General features: G+C 36.7%; 3 protein-coding genes and 1 long non-coding RNA gene across 4 annotated transcripts; all 4 read right to left on the bottom strand.

Annotated features, from left to right (window-relative positions):
- LOC126614520 (uncharacterized) lies at positions 1 to 679 on the bottom strand. The gene is made up of 2 exons (XR_007620408.1): positions 259 to 679; positions 1 to 164 (listed from the first exon to the last, which is right to left on the bottom strand). It is a non-coding gene; the product is annotated as an uncharacterized LOC126614520 (long non-coding RNA).
- Positions 680 to 4,318: 3,639 nt separating this feature from the next.
- On the bottom strand, positions 4,319 to 9,978 carry LOC126615187 (putative anthocyanidin reductase). The gene is made up of 6 exons (XM_050282947.1): positions 9,658 to 9,978; positions 7,077 to 7,244; positions 6,759 to 6,976; positions 6,447 to 6,606; positions 5,890 to 6,100; positions 4,319 to 4,606 (listed from the first exon to the last, which is right to left on the bottom strand). Exons 1-6 carry the CDS (start codon positions 9,836 to 9,838, stop codon positions 4,450 to 4,452), a joined length of 1,095 nt encoding a protein of 364 aa, XP_050138904.1. The 5' UTR covers positions 9,839 to 9,978; the 3' UTR covers positions 4,319 to 4,449.
- A 1,159-nt stretch (positions 9,979 to 11,137) lies between these two features.
- LOC126615188 (NADPH-dependent aldehyde reductase-like protein, chloroplastic) lies at positions 11,138 to 12,154 on the bottom strand. Its single transcript, XM_050282948.1, has one exon. The coding sequence runs from the start codon at positions 12,111 to 12,113 to the stop codon at positions 11,310 to 11,312; it is 804 nt and encodes a 267-aa protein (XP_050138905.1). The 5' UTR covers positions 12,114 to 12,154; the 3' UTR covers positions 11,138 to 11,309.
- Positions 12,155 to 13,227: 1,073 nt separating this feature from the next.
- LOC126615189 (50S ribosomal protein L24, chloroplastic-like) lies at positions 13,228 to 15,673 on the bottom strand. The gene is made up of 4 exons (XM_050282949.1): positions 15,486 to 15,673; positions 14,348 to 14,386; positions 13,694 to 13,924; positions 13,228 to 13,594 (listed from the first exon to the last, which is right to left on the bottom strand). Exons 1-4 carry the CDS (start codon positions 15,588 to 15,590, stop codon positions 13,391 to 13,393), a joined length of 579 nt encoding a protein of 192 aa, XP_050138906.1. The 5' UTR covers positions 15,591 to 15,673; the 3' UTR covers positions 13,228 to 13,390.
- Positions 15,674 to 15,708: the final 35 nt, after the last annotated feature.

Below are 15,708 nucleotides of genomic sequence, written 5' to 3' on the forward strand. Positions count from 1 at the left end.
GGGCCAAATATAATTTATTATTTAAATTTAAAAACGACAACAATTTAAATTTAAAAGCAACAACTTAAATTTAAAAACACCCACCCTTTACAAATTTCCCAACAACTATGAAACTGAAGGGGTTTTGAGCTGCTCTCCATATACAATTCCTCCGCTTGGCATATCTAGAAAATATAATTACAAAAATTAAAAGAAATTAATTTATGAAATTAAATGTAATATAATTAAATATTTAAAATAAATTGTGAAAACACTTACTTCATCGTAGTAATTAGCGCCGTTTTCATGTCTACTTGTGGCTGCTAACAATGCTTGATGTCATTTGTTCAAACTTGGCTGAAGGTGTTTCTTCCATCTTGAAGAACAACTTTCGTGGTTCCAGATATTCAGTGGAGTGGTGCCTTCATAGAACTCTAAATATTTTTTGGACACATGAGTCCAAACACCGTCATTTGTTTGACAATTCCCAATCACACTATCTTCTGACACCCATCTATAAGTCTTGCAAAGAGCTTCATCTTATTTTCTGGTCCAAGCCTACCTTTCATTGTAGACAAGGCCATTTAAAAATTATTGAAAAAATTGAAGGATAGATTTTTGAAAGAGGAAAGAAAATATGAGAATTGAAATGGTGAAAATTTTGTGAGGAATGGTGAATGAATGGTTTAGGTATTTATAGGAAAAAAAATTAGAATTTTTAAGAATTTTTTTAAACAAAAAAAAAATAAAATTGAACCCAACGGTAACTGGCGTCAGCTAGTCATTGGATTCAAATTTTTGTTTAAGCATTCCTGTTGGATATAACCGATAGGAATAAATTTATCTTAAATATATTCATATCGGTTATATCAAATAGGATTGCTGGAATTTTTTGTCAGCCTTAGACTGGCTAGCTGGCTGCATGCGGCCAACCCTTTGGCCCTTTCAGATTCCGTGGGGCCCACGAGCTTTTTAGCCTGGCTCTCTGTTGGAGACAGTTTTCGAGCTATTTTCGACCCTCTGGACCATTTGGTTGGAGATGGCATGCTGGCCATAGGGCTCATTTTACCTCTCTGGCCCTCTAAGATCCTCCAAGATATTAATATTTTAATGAACAGTACAGGGTTATATTTGTCTCCGTCTCCAACCGAGGGTCATAGGGCTAAACATAATTTATTATTTAAATTTAAAAACTACAATTTATATTTAAAAACTACAACTAAAATTTAAAAACGACAAATTAAATTTAAAAACTACAATAACTTAGATTTAATATCCATAATCAACATCATCTTCATCATCCGCCATCGTAGGAGTATAGTTAGAGGTAAACAACTGTCGTCGACTCATAATTTCTTTTTTTTTTCCTATCAAAATAGGCCTTACTCATTGGAGTGTAATTCGAAGTGTTCCTTTCCATATTCTTATCATCCATCTCTTCTTGTATTTGTTTGGCCTGTTCTTCATGCCTACACTTCCTTTCTTCCACCTCAAGGGCATTTTGCTCCGCCAATAATCGCAATGAGGCCGCCACTTCATGTTGAGCGGCGTAATCATCATTTGCCTTGCCTTTTTCCTTCAACCTTCGAGCCTTGTTTCGTCCCATAGCCCTAGGTATGGAACCTTCACCCAAAGACGGATTTTCTACCCTTGTTTGTTGAATGGTTGGAGATCCATCTTCATCCATATCTGCAGCTGAGGATGCAGTTCCGAACACTGGCGTATGAGCTCTCTGTGGTGGATCTTCAAATAACACCCACCCTTTACAAATTTCCTAACAACTGTGAAACTGAAAGGGTTTCGAGTTGCTCTCCATATACAATTCCTCCGCTTGGCGTACCTAGAAAAAAATTAAAGTAAATTAATTTATGAAATTAAATGTAATATAATTAAATATTTAAAATAAATTGTGAAAACACTTACTTTGTCGTAGTAATTAGCGCTGTTTTTATATCTACTTGCGATTGCTAATAATGCTTGATGCCATTTGTTCAAACTTGGCTGAAGATGTTTCTTCCATCTTGAAGAACAACTCTCTTAGTTTCGAATATTCACTGGAGCGGTGCATTCATAGAACTCTAAATATTTTTTGGACACACGAGTCCAAACACCGTCATTTTTTTGACAATTCCCCCTCACACTATCTTCTGACACCCATCTATAAGCCTTGCAAAGAGCTTCATCTTCTTTTCGGGTCCAAGCCCTGCCTTTCATTGCAGACGAGGCCATTTGAAAATTATTGAAAAAAATGAAGGATAGATTTTTGAAAGAGGAAATAAAATATGAGAATTGAAATGGTGTAGGAATGGTGAATGAATGGTTTAGGTATTTATAGGAAAAAAATAGAATTTTTTTTAAAAAAAAAAAGGCCCAAAAAACCTAAAAAATAAAAAAGAATCCAATGGTAACTGGTGCCAGCTAGCCGTTGGATTCAAATTTCTTTTTAAGAATTCTTGTCTGTTATAACCGACATGATAGATGATTTTCTAAACCAGCCCCGAGCTGGCTAGCTGCATGCAGCCAACCCTCCAGCCTCTCCGATTCCGTGGGGCCCTCTTAGATTCCACAGCCCTCTGTCCTAGCTCTCAGTTGGAGACGATTTTCGAGCTATTTTCGGCCCTCTAGCCCTCTGGACCCTTTGGTTGGAGATGGCCTAAGGGACCAAATAAAATTGGGGAACCTAGCAGCAAGTAAAGACCCCCAAGGAGACAGTGGACCTAAAGGTAGATAAAGAGGACCAAGAGCGCAACTCAGGTCACCACTCGAAGGCTAGAAACCAAAGAGAGCGTTAATGGGGGCAAGGAAGGCCATCAATGGACAAGATATGGACCAGACTTCCGAACACATTTCTCTTTTAAAAAGTCCAAAAATTTCTTCTCTTCAAAATGGAGTTAGAGGAATGATTTGTGGAGAACGTGTTGAAAATTACAAGAATTGCGCATCAAAATTATGAAAAAATATATGTCACTTATATTGGGCGGTTCCACTCTTAATTACAGTACGATATTTTGTGATAAAGACTTCTACGCCTGTTATGTTTTGCAAGTAATAAGATGCAAATAAATGAACCATATCAATGTGATTAATTGTGAACTACTAACCTGTCTCCATAGCATCTGGACTCTAACCCTCGAGTACTTTTCCAAGCCTTTAGTTAAAACTTAAACAAAGGCAAATAAAGGTCAATTTTTTGCCTGTTTCATTAAAGATTCTTTCTCTCTGTCATTTTCCTCCAATTAGCGAATGAATACTTATTTGAATACATATTTGTTTCGCAGATGAATCTCCACTTTATGCAGGTGGCAACCAACTTGTCTTCTCACTTGGGCTCTTTGGCCAAAACATTTGACTTGGATGTTGCATTTAATAGTGATGCGGACTAAAGGACGCCCAAAAAGCTGGCTGTTCTTTTAACTTCAATTTGACAGATAGATAATTGCTTTTCGAATTTAGGACACGTTTGGTATTATAGAAAAAAAAAATGAAGCATTTTAAAAATTATTTCTTCAGAATAATTTTAATGACTCAAAAACTTGTTTAATATGAAATTCAAAATTACTTTTAAATCTTAACGATTGAAGAAATAAGAAAGGGAGAGAGAATGGAGAGAGAATCCAAAGAAAGTTGAGGGACAAGATCGGAAGAAAGAGAGAAGAGAAAGGAAGATGAGAGAAAAATTATAATATATTGGAAGAGAAATGAGAGATAAAAAGAGGAGAGTAGCGAGAAAGATCATGACATATAACACAAGGGAAGTGAGATGGTAGAGAAGAGGAGAGAGAAATAGGTTTAAAAACCGACTTAAGCTAATATTTCAAGTTGGTTTTGAGTTGATTTTTTAAAAATAGTCTTACTAAACAAGAATTATTGACCTAAGACTCAAAAATTGTTTTTGAGTTAAAAAAAATTAGATTCAAATTGCATATCAAATAGACCGTTAACGTTTCACCAATTCTTGAAACTAACTTTAAAAATGCTTCATGGAAACACTACTAGCAAAAGTACTTGGGAGGAAACGACTTTGTGGATGCATTTTGATACCTAGTTACCTACAACAACTCAGATGCAGTAAAATTTCCAAGCTTGTGGAGCACTAAACGGTCCTTTCTGACTTATCGATCCATAGTTCGTGCCGGATCATACGGTAGGTTATTTTTTTCTATATATTGTTGTGGTTGTACAATGACCACCTTATTTGCCCCATTGGAGTGGCATGAAAATACAGAGGAATGAAAATGTCTGTTTTCCAACAGGCCCACATCTTTGATCGATGATACAGGATTTAGTTTAATTAAACTTCAAACAAGTAAGTGCATTTGAAGATAAAAATATCACGATGTACCAATAATCATGACATGACCATACATTGACAACTGTAAGTTCATCGTATCAACGATATGAACAACATCGACAACATGTCCTCATTTAAGAAAAAATGTTGTTAACCACAACGTAGAAAAACTCTAGACTCTAAATGGGAGGTAGAAAGCCATAACCTAAACAACAAGAAACTGTCTGGTGAACGATATCTTCAATGCCATGCTTGTAAGTGAATCCCAAATCAGTTAGCTTCTTTGAAGAGATCTCGGAAGGTACTACATCATTTTCTTCCGCAATAACTCTGTACCTGCAAAATATGTGCATAATAGTAAGGTTAAATATTGATAAATTTAGGAGACGCATGTAATTAGTAGTAAATCATTTGAGTTACAACCTCGAACCTTGAAAATATATATTGAGTAGAAATAAGGTGCTAAATCCACTGAGACCAGCTCCCAAAACAAATTTAGACTTTTGGCTTCAGTTATTTGGCCAGAAACTATGTTATTGCTCCAATGGTAATGTCTACATTTTGGGCTAAAAAGTTGTTAAATATCATTTTAGCCTACTATTTTTGTTTCCGTTAACTTAAAAAAAAAAGATATTTGTTTAGATTAATTTTGTGAACATTTAAAAGTAAAACTATATAAATTTCAAGAAAATATGAAAAATCACACAATAGACACATTGAAACCAGAGTTCCACATTGATTGTGTGAATGCATGAACAAATGGATGACTATATATAGTTTTAGGGTGATATTTAAGTCAAATTTTTTTCTCAAATTATTTAAACCGTTGGATATTTTTTTGACCATTAGATTTGGTCTCATTTTATCTTTGCCATTGAATTATAAGTAAAAGTAAATAATATAAATATAAATGTTTGAAATGTGATCATTGGATCAATCAACGATTATTTGATTTGATCTGCAAAGCTGTTAGTGGTGGCCAACTCATAATCATTCAAATAGGAGGGGAGTGAAGAAGACAGAGATTAAGAGCGGAGATAATTTTTCTCCTATCTTCAGAATTAGGTGCATCACATGTCCCGCACATCGTTATGCCGACGTTTGGTATTCGTTGCGAAATCCCACGCGTAGAGGTGAGTCCCACTCGTTTTGGTCTGGCCACTCTTTCGGCCACCACTGGAAGCCCAATCAAAAGGCAAAGGCCTAAAATTATAGGCCTTGGACCAGAGTTGGAATTGGTCTAATTAACTTCACTTTCATGCTATTAGTCATTCATTTGGTCTTTTGAGAAAATGGTTATTGAAGATATATATATATATATATTTTTTTTTTTTTAACAAACAATATTATCTATAATAAGGGGAAGAGAGTGGGCTTAACCTCACAATGTATATACAACGATGTGATGAGGATCTAAGTTGAGAACTTAACTTGAGGAACATATTGTTTGTCTAAATACTTCAACTTGAAGCCCACCCATCGTCTAATATGATAAACCACTTAGTTTTTCAATTAATTTGGGTGGCGGAAGTTGAATTCAGGATTTCATCCAACATTAAGAAGAGAAGTACCTCCGAACATATATGTGACTTGAAACGTTTATAACAGAAAAAGTATACCTGTTTGAATTTGAGCAAGGATATGCCTGAGCTAGATAGTTAAGCAACTTGGATATTGGACAACTTTGGGCAACGCATACGTAACGACCTTCAGCTTTGGCATGCTCCATTAAAAACATGTGCGCATTGCATGTATCTTCAATGTGAACTAACGCAATTGATCCCATCCTTGCATTTACAGCAGATAATATGCCATAGAGTTCAGAGTCACCTGCATAGAAGATCATATTCATAGCTTCAATTGTCTTTACGATATCCACACCTTTTATCTGTGGAAATTCTATAATAGCACGTTGCATTCAATGCAACATAAAATGAACGCGTAAGATTTAAAGAAATGGATTTTGTACTTTCATTTACCCCATTAAAAAACCCGGTACACTTAAGGCCATATGGTATTGTAATCACACCCCTTATTTTATTTACGTATAAAAATAAATTTAAACTATATTATATTGGAAAGGCTGCATAGTTTATTTGTATATATCAATGATAAATTTTTCTCGTACCATGGGCATTTTAAGAAGGGAAGAAGAAGATAGATACAGCAGAACCACCTGTTACTGGAGAAAGAAGAACTTGAATGCTTGATGGAACTTTGGAAGTGAGAAAAGGCCCCCCAACAGTACTTGTTATGACTGATACAAGATTAATCCCTTTCTCACTTGCAAATTTGAATGCTGCTTCCTCCGTGAGAATCTTCAAAAGTACATAAACCTGTCAATTAAAGAAAGAACGTTTTTCATGCACAATGAAGCCTCGTTTGTTACGTCAAACCATACTGACTATTTCATCTGGATAGACTCAGACTACTAACTATTTTCTAATAGTAAGAATAAAGCATGATAGAGAGAAGAGGAAACATTTACCCATCCATTTGCTTTTGCAGTTAGAACTTGATCAACTGGAGTTTGGCAAGACTCATCAACAACAACTCTTGCATTTCCGTTTCCGTCTTTGGCGGTGATAGTACTAATGGAAGAGGTGAGTACAACCCTTTTCACCGTTCCGGAATTCACACAGGATTTGAGGAGGTCTAAGGTTCCTTTGATCGCAGGCTCAATGATATTTGATCGAACATAACTCTCTAGAGATCAAAATTTCAGATAGGAACTCGTAAGGGTTTTATGTACTAAGAGTGCATATGTGCAATTTTTGTCCAGTGAAAATGTAACATGATGCATTACCAATGTTTTCTTTGACAGTAACACTGAATTCCATGGATGCTGCAACGTGAAATACACCGTCACAGCCCTTCACAGCCTCGTCGAAGCTTCCTTCTTCTCCCAAATCCGCTCGGAGCAATCTCAACCGGTCAATGCTTGTCCACAATGATAATAGGTGCAAACACTTGGCTGTGCAATTTTAAGTGGAAACTCATCACCCTTATTGAAACAATATGAGTAGTCCGGTTGTTTCGGCTGATAATTAGATTGGTCTTGATTCAAAGAAAGCCCAGATGTGCAAAGCAATTTTCAACTTGGGCTAGTGGTGGCTTTGGTAAAGGCGGTAGCCTATGGATTATTTAATTATTATTATCCGGCAGCTAATAGGCAGCAGCTTTACAATTGGAAGTGACAAGGAGCATATGATAGCCAGAAATGGGTAGATAACGAAAAGGAAAGAGGTGACTCACTCTTTACCAAAGGCAATCGTTTGGAGAGAAGTGCACTAGAAAGAGAAAGCTTGGACACTCGGGCCAAAAGTCTATAAAAGCAACAAGAAAGGCAAGCAAAAAGGACTCTCAACACTCTGAACTCAACAGCAAGAACCCTAGACAACCTTGTTATTTTCTATCATTTCCTTTGTCACTTTTTAGAAGCTCTGCTGCATGTACTCATGTAGTATATATTCCCTTTTGTGAAACTTTTAGTGCTATTCCATTAGAGAAATTGCTTGTTTTGTAAAACACAAGAAGAAATGCTCAGCGAGGAGACAAACCTTGTCTGCCAAGGTTGAAACCTGGCCCAAACCTCCTTTATTTACATTTCTGTGAAGTAGATCTGGCTTTTATGTATTTTCCTTAATCTTTATGTTGATCTCCAATGCTTATTTCAAAGTTTTTACATGCTTAATCATGTTGAACCAAATGTTTTTACTTACCTTGTTGCTAATCAAAGTTGGATCTCAAGAAAGTTAGCAACCTGAATGAAAATAAACCTTCCTATAACTTGACATATGATGTACAATCAAAAGTCCTTGTTTACAAGGTAGAGAAAAGAACTTTTTACGGACTTAACCCATTTGTAAACAATCATTTTTTAACTAAGGAGTCTAAGTAACTTGCGGCGCAAGTAATCGACTTATTTGAAGACTAAAAACTCAATCTGTTCAATAAAGATATCGATGGCACGACCAGATTTCTTTTAGCTTTACTTGAAAGCCTAAGGGCACACAAAGGTCCTGCAAAGGCACCTTTCAAACTAACTCTAAAATCATAATGCATAAAATCAGGCAGTGAACCTTGCCCGACTGGCAAGACAAGGGGAGTTATGTGAGGGACATTCTAGCTCGAACACCAGTTACTTATAAGCATATGTGATATAAGGTTCCATGGAGCACATGTAATATGAGGAGTATTCCAATACTTATAAGCACATGTAAGGTCCCTCCTCCTATCAATGTGAGATTCTTTCTCAACACCCCCTCTCATGTGTGGAGAATTTTAAAGCCTAACACATGGACAACACAAACGAGGTGACGTGAAGTACATGTGGACCTTGGACTTCACACATGAGACAACCTCTCTGACACCAAGAAGAAGTTGAGGTTTTCCAAATAAAACTAATTGACTATATAAGGAATAACTCAAATACTTATAAGCACATACAAGGTATTTTCTATCCCAGTTGTGGGGTTCATACTCCCAACGACATCTCAACTAGAAACTAGACCTATTAATTGGGCCGGGCCAGCAGAAACTTACATTCCTAGTCTATCAATCAAATGCCATACTTGGTTTATTCTCAGACTCATATTTAGAAGGGTTAATTATAGTTATAGTATGGTGCAGAAATTCCATTCATACACGCATATGTATATTTATATATATTGACATTGGGATCGAATTTAAAATGCATGTAATTATTACTTAACCTTGGTAGTCACATGACTCTAAGGCAGGCCTATTGGTGATTTTTCTAGCTAAAACAAACTTTGACTAAAAAAAACTTTACCAACATCAGAATCCCAATTTTTTTTTTCAATAGCTCAAATTACTCAACAGTATGGAAAATGAATAGTCATGATCAAATTAGAAAAATACTATTTTTGCATACTTATCAATTTAATAAATATAAAACCCCAAATATTAAGTAATCCGGACTATTGAAGACTTATCCCATAAGCTGATGTCAACTCAAATATGATCCTTCTTTCAGCTACTATGCAAGTATCGATGCTTTGACTTAAAAATTACGCACATTTTAGAAAGTTAATGTTACTCATGTGAAGGACTTGAATCCAACAGGTTAATTGTCACCATGAGGTGACCATTAATGTAAGATTTATGTGTAAGACTCTCTCAACATGATCTTATATTAGTTGACGAAGCTTTCTGGTGGTGGTGAAACCAGAAATTCTCTCTCCTTACTCAGGGTTCTTCTGCCATCTCTCTTTCTCCCTTTCTAGTTCAAAGATCAACCACAAAAAAGTCACACAAGCAAAAATCTAAACAAAGAAAGTTATGTTGTTCTGCTTGGATGAAAATAAAAACTTGAAAAATAAAACCAGAAAACATTAAGAGCTTGGTTAAAGAGATGAACAGACCAGGATCACGGACTGTGGCATGAACCATGTGGCCTTTCTCCAGGAGGCTCTTCACCAACCAAGACCCTATAAAACCAGTGGCTCCGGTAACACAGTAAGTTGCCATAGCTCTCCCTTTCTTTTGCCCGCACGCTGACACACACACACAGAAATATATATAAACACACAGAGAGATATGCATATATAATCAATAGTGTTGGCTGTTGTAATCATGTAGCATATATAATATTCATATCCGAAAAATAGTATAATAAGAAACCAATAGGCGACCGACAAAGCATGTGAGGCGATAGTAATAAATCGTTTTTTTTTTTAAATTTTGGAAAGCAAATATTTCCATTTCTGGTCTACCATGTATGGAAGTCACATCAATTACAAATGTACTATTTTTGAGGGACAATGATTGTCTGCCCGATCTCGTGCTCTTTCATGTCTTTTTGTTTGTATGGTCACGGTTAAATCACGTCAACATTTTATGTTACTATTTATTTTTGTCTTATTATCTTTATAAAAAAATAATATAAAATGTTGACGTGAATTAACCGTAACCACACAAAACAAGAGAACACGGAAGGGTACGGGAACAAAAAGGGCAGACAATCCTTGCCCATTTTTGAGATGAGAGTGTGTGTTGTCAATGCATGCATGGTTGCCAAATGTTAAATCATCCACGTGATTTGAGTTGTACACGCTCTCCACATTCATACAATTGGGTTAACATATTTACCCAAAAAGGCCAAAAAAAGAAAAGAAAAGTATTTACTATTATTAAGAGGACTTTTTTTTTTTTTTTTTTTTTTTAAGTGAGACTCTTTAAATAGACTCTATGCTATCTTATGCTTTCTACACAATGTTCTGTAGTGTTAACATGAGAATTGATATTAAACTGTGAAGTGACATAAAGTTTATAAAGAGTTTCACTTTTGAGAAAGTCTTATTAGCATTTCTATTTCCATATTAATTTATCCATCATGTATGACGTAGAAGTGTTTGATTTGCAGTATTCGAACTTGAGACTTGACATATCACTAAATTAAGAACTAGATAAATAAATCTGTAATAATAATGCATATATTAAGGGAAAAAAAAGTTTGAAGAAAGTATATTCTTGTGGAAACTACACCACTTGGCTTACTAAAAAATGACTAGAGTTGTAAACGAGTGGAGGCAAACCGAGTATCACTGTCGTCAATTTAGCTTGTTTTAATATTTCTCAAACTTGAGCTACGTTTGACTTGCTTATTCTACAAGCCAAGTTCAAGCGAGGTTTGAAATTCAAACTCGATGCCAGATTCAGTCTGTTTTGAGTTTAGTATAATAAGTTGGTCTGACCTTACAACAAAAAATCACAAGTTAATTGGTGGCATATTTTAATGATAAATATATAACACAATTTCACACATATATAGTACTTTGAGACGATCACATTTTTCATAACTTTCTCATTTTTTGTTTTTTTAGGTGATTCGAAATCCCAAGCTGAATCAATTTATGTGTTCAAGCTGAATCCAGTTCTACAAATTTAATATGGTGCTAAAAATATTTCGTTGAGTTTCTTGCCATCTTTTTTGTTACCAAAACCGGCAGCAGTGCGCGGACAATTTTTCTATTTCTTATCTAGACAGCAAATAAACACAAAATGCTAGAGTTGATCAAATGAAAAATCCACCGTTGATCCGAATGACCTGACCATTGACCCACTCGCCTGCATCCGCCGCTAAAAAGCCCACAATCCCAGACACATCCTTGGGCTCGCCCAATCGACCCAGAGGGCAAGCATCCTCAAGCCTCTTAACCATCTCCTCACTCTTCCCGGCAAAGAACAACTCCGTCGCCACCGGCCCCGGCGCAACGCAATTCGCAGTTATTCCAGTGCCCTTGAGCTCCTTGGCCAAAATCTTTACCATCGTCTCCACCGCCGCCTTGGAGGCCGCGTAGGCTGCGTACCCAGGCATAAGCCCCCCGACGACCGACGACGTTATCATAATAATTCTCCCGCCGCCGCCGCGCTTGACTCTCTTCGCTGCTTCCCTAGAAACCAAAAACGCCCCTTTGGTGTTGACATTGAATGTGTTGTCCCAGTCCTCCACCGCCGTATTGGCCACGCTGGGATATTTGGGATCCAAAACCCCCGCGCTGTTCACGACGATGTCGAGTTGGGTCCCGAATTCTTGCTCGGCTTTGTCGAAGAGCTGCTTCACCTGATCCGGGTCCGAGACGTCTGCTCGGACCGCAATCACTTGCGATTTTGGGGTTGTCTGGTTGAGCTCTGAGACTAATTGATCTGCTTGCGCTGAGTTTGATGAAGCGTAATTGACAACGACCTTTGCGCCGAGGGAGTGGAGGTGAGCTGCAATGGCACGGCCGATGCCGCGCGAACCGCCGGTTACGATGGCTACGCGGCCGTTGAGGGGCAGGGAAGGGGAAAGGGAAGAGGAAGAGCAGTGTTCAGCCATGACTTATGGATCTGGGATGGTGATTATGGAGATAATATATTATTATTTGGTATGCAAATCGTTGGATTTTTCAAAGGGATGATGCGTCAGCACTTACATAAGCGTCACCAAAACTAATTTTTCTGTACGCTCTAAACACCAAACACTAAAGTTACACATATCAAATGTTGATTTGTTTATCTACGTGACAGTGACAGAGGCCGATCATATGTGGCGTGACGTCTTGTGTAATTATTTAAGAATGGATAATATTAAGTAGATTAATTTTCAAATTAAATTTGTAAACTGAATGATATGTCACTAATAAAAAATAAGCACGTTAATTAACAACAACCCTATCATTTAGTCTCTCTAGCATTACTCTTCAAGAATATGTTAAAAAAATTTATTTCACGCAATATATTTTTATAATAACTCTTGAGATGGTACATCAGGTGAAGTGTTTCAAATAATTATAAAATGAGATTTAGTTCACAAATTTCTACACAAAAATAGTTAATGATCAGTTGCGCGCTGCCCATAATGCCTTGCCCTGCCCAATGTTCATCGAGGCATTTCATCGAGCAGTTAAAGGGCATACATCAAGGACAATTCTAAGCTTAAAAGGGACAGCACTCATGTCTTGTATAGAGATTTGCCAAAGTTGGGAGGGTCAGCTGACCCATCCCGCCTCTTAATGGGTCCGCCAATGCTAATTGGTACTATTATAATGTCAAAATCATATGTGTAAAGAATTAATAAAAGTTTGAGATCATTTAATCAACATATAAGCCGTATTGAAAATATTATGAGAGTAAAACCCAAAAAACATTTTTTCTAAAAATGCTTTCAATCATTTAAAAGCACTAACCAGACGAGCTCTTTAGACGAATGAAACTTAACTCTCCCAATCTCAATCCATCTGCTACCTTCAACTTTGCCAAATTTGGAAATTAGCTCCACTTCTTTCTACAATATTGAATCTACCGAGTTATCTCCAATCCTACATAATCCTAGGCACCAAAGGTGTAGAGTGCATGAAGAACAATCCCTCATGACAAATCTGTGTTCCAAATGACCAAGTCCGGCGTGCTCAGTCTCAATGCATTCAAAAGATAACTTGCACGTTTTGGAGGACGATCAACATTCTAATGTCGCATTCAACCAACACAGATAAACAAATTTATATCACTCAGCTGCTGTGCATCATTCAAGAGAAACCAAATACAAACTTACAAAATGATATTAATACATCCGGAGTTTCTAATCTACAGCGCGTTCAGGCAAGAATTGGATCCTTACGCAGCAGTGACGGCTTCTTCAGTTTTCTTTTTTTCTTCCTTCAATTTTTTCCAGTTCTCGGTGCTATCTATTATTTCACCAGTTTTGATGAGGTAGCGAACTCGTTGTCCATTTTCCAGAATTTTATGACCCACCCGACTTGCTACATTCTTTTCTTTCGAGAAAAGCATCACGTTCGAGCTGTGTATAGCTCCTTCTACCTGGAATATGAAATTTAAAATGTTTATTTGTAATTAAATGAAACTAGTAAGCAAGGAAACAAAAGTTGACGGCTCCAAGGTTCACGAAAGAAAAAGAACCTTAAGAATCTGTCCTGGTTCTCCCTCTTCCCTGCTCTTCATATGCTTCGTCTTCAAGTTTATTTCCTTCACTATCACGGTGCTATTGTGCTTAAAGATCTTTGTTACCTCTCCAGTTTTACCCTTTTCATGTCCCGATATGACTTTCACTGTATCCCCAACCTTAACATGCATTTTGTGCAAAACTGGAAGGCTGTTTGGCTTGCATTCCTTCCGCTCCCATCTTTTGAGCTGCCAGACGACGAAAAAAGCAATACTTCAGGAGATGAACAGCCCTAATATGCTACATCATATCCCATTTACCAAAAACAGCTTTTTAAAAAGAAAAAGATACTAAATTATGCAAACCAGAAATTGAAATAACGTTTTCTTGGTTTAGCCAGCATATCAAGATAAAAGACTCTCCACCCCAATCGTGAAATAGTTGCAATGAAACGCCTTCTTTGTGATTACTGTCAGAATATCCCACTTAGTGGTGCGTGTCAGCAGATATTACAAATCAAATTACATGCTTGAAGATTGCTTTCATCTTATCCAGCTACAAACAAGCAGAAGCATCACTTTCTAGAAGCTAGTAAGTTAGCAATTCAACTATACATGCATCAGATTCTGATAGTATAGGCAGAGAAAATAGATAGGACTCGTGATACTAACCTTCACGACGATGAGGCAAGGCTTTACTGTTACCTTGGCCTGCGCACAAAAAAAGCAGATAAATTGTTACGAATGTTTCTCTTTTGTCCACCCAGTGATCAGAGTAATTCAAACTCAAACTACAATGTGAATGGCATAAAAACAATTACCATCACCTTGACGGTATCAAATTTTGTTTCTTTGAGATGACAAGAAAGAACAAAACATAAAAGAAAATCCATGCAGAATTACAGGCTTGGAAAACATATCAGATTCTTTTTAAGAAACTTGCTAGTAAAATTAAAATATAGTATCAAAATTCAACATGACACGTTTAGTGAAAAACTTTACGAGATCCCATCTACTGGAGGCGTTAACACAAAAACTCTGAAAAGAAATGAAATTATTCTAACAGAATGAACCGATATGTGTGTCACGATCAGTATGTAGAGTTCAGAAAGCCCCGCTTATGACTATGTAAACCGAAAGCTCACTCCAGCTAAACGTTCATTTCATACAACTCAGTCTTATGTCAATGAAATCAAGTATAAACATTATTATCCACTAATATAGGGCTACTTATAAACCCGGAAAACCCCAAATCATTGATTAGGGCATTAGCACATTGTCATTATTAGGTAGTGGGGATAAAATACAGAAATTGTATCAGAAGTTATTAAGAAACAAAGTACTTAAAGGCCCTATTTCTAAATCTTATACACAAAATTGTGTTCTTAATTTCTTATATCCATCACAAATTCGAAATATTCTACCGGAAACCTTCGTTTACCACTAAAACTGTTCAACCAATTCCTTCATCTGTTTTTTATTCACTTCAAACAATGTCAGAACCATAACCAAAGGAGGTGCAGTTTCTTCAAATACTTCAAATACATTAAAATTTATCAATCTCCTTTTCACTTCACCTATTTGTAGAACCCCCATTTTTGCATATTAATAGAGGAATTCAATTCCACAAAGAAAAATAAAATCACATCAATTTGCAGAAATCACTGTAACAAAGAGTGTTCAGTTTAAGCAAAACCCACTTCACTGTTACAGGCAAAGAACTTAAATGCAGCAAAATACATGCATATATAGAGGTATATGTAAATATTTTATATTTGATATAAGAATTGGGGGAGAAAGTAAAACGTACCGGGACAGGGTAAAGAGTTGGGGGGAAGAGGCGTTGGCCGAGGAAGGAGTTAGAGGAGAGAGAAAGAGAGGTCATGGAGCTCTGAAGTGCAGCCATGGCTGCCATTTTCGTTGCTTGGCTATGAATGTGACTGCGAAATGGATAATACAGAGAGACAGAGAGAGTGTAAATTTACAATAGGATTGGATTGGGATCAAACGACGCCGTAGCTGGTCTTTTGGTG

Source organism: Malus sylvestris, chromosome 3 (genome assembly GCF_916048215.2).
Source record: "Malus sylvestris chromosome 3, drMalSylv7.2, whole genome shotgun sequence".
In the NCBI taxonomy this organism is placed as follows: Eukaryota; Viridiplantae; Streptophyta; class Magnoliopsida; order Rosales; family Rosaceae; genus Malus; species Malus sylvestris.

What these genes read in the sequence shown, in the direction of transcription:
- LOC126615187 (XM_050282947.1), bottom strand. Translation starts at nt 9,838, where the DNA reads ATGCATATCTCTCTGTGTGTTTATATATATTTCTGTGTGTGTGTGTCA. An exon ending in TGCCACAGTCCGTGATCCTG is followed by an intron (nt 7,245 to 9,657) that starts GTCTGTTCATCT and finishes AAAATTGCACAG; the next exon opens with CCAAGTGTTTGCACCTATTA. An exon ending in TACTGTCAAAGAAAACATTG is followed by an intron (nt 6,977 to 7,076) that starts GTAATGCATCAT and finishes TTTGATCTCTAG; the next exon opens with AGAGTTATGTTCGATCAAAT.
- LOC126615188 (XM_050282948.1), bottom strand. Translation starts at nt 12,113, where the DNA reads ATGGCTGAACACTGCTCTTCCTCTTCCCTTTCCCCTTCCCTGCCCCTC.
- LOC126615189 (XM_050282949.1), bottom strand. Translation starts at nt 15,590, where the DNA reads ATGGCAGCCATGGCTGCACTTCAGAGCTCCATGACCTCTCTTTCTCTC. An exon ending in CAACTCTTTACCCTGTCCCG is followed by an intron (nt 14,387 to 15,485) that starts GTACGTTTTACT and finishes TTTTGTGCGCAG; the next exon opens with GCCAAGGTAACAGTAAAGCC. An exon ending in AACCAGGACAGATTCTTAAG is followed by an intron (nt 13,595 to 13,693) that starts GTTCTTTTTCTT and finishes TTCATATTCCAG; the next exon opens with GTAGAAGGAGCTATACACAG.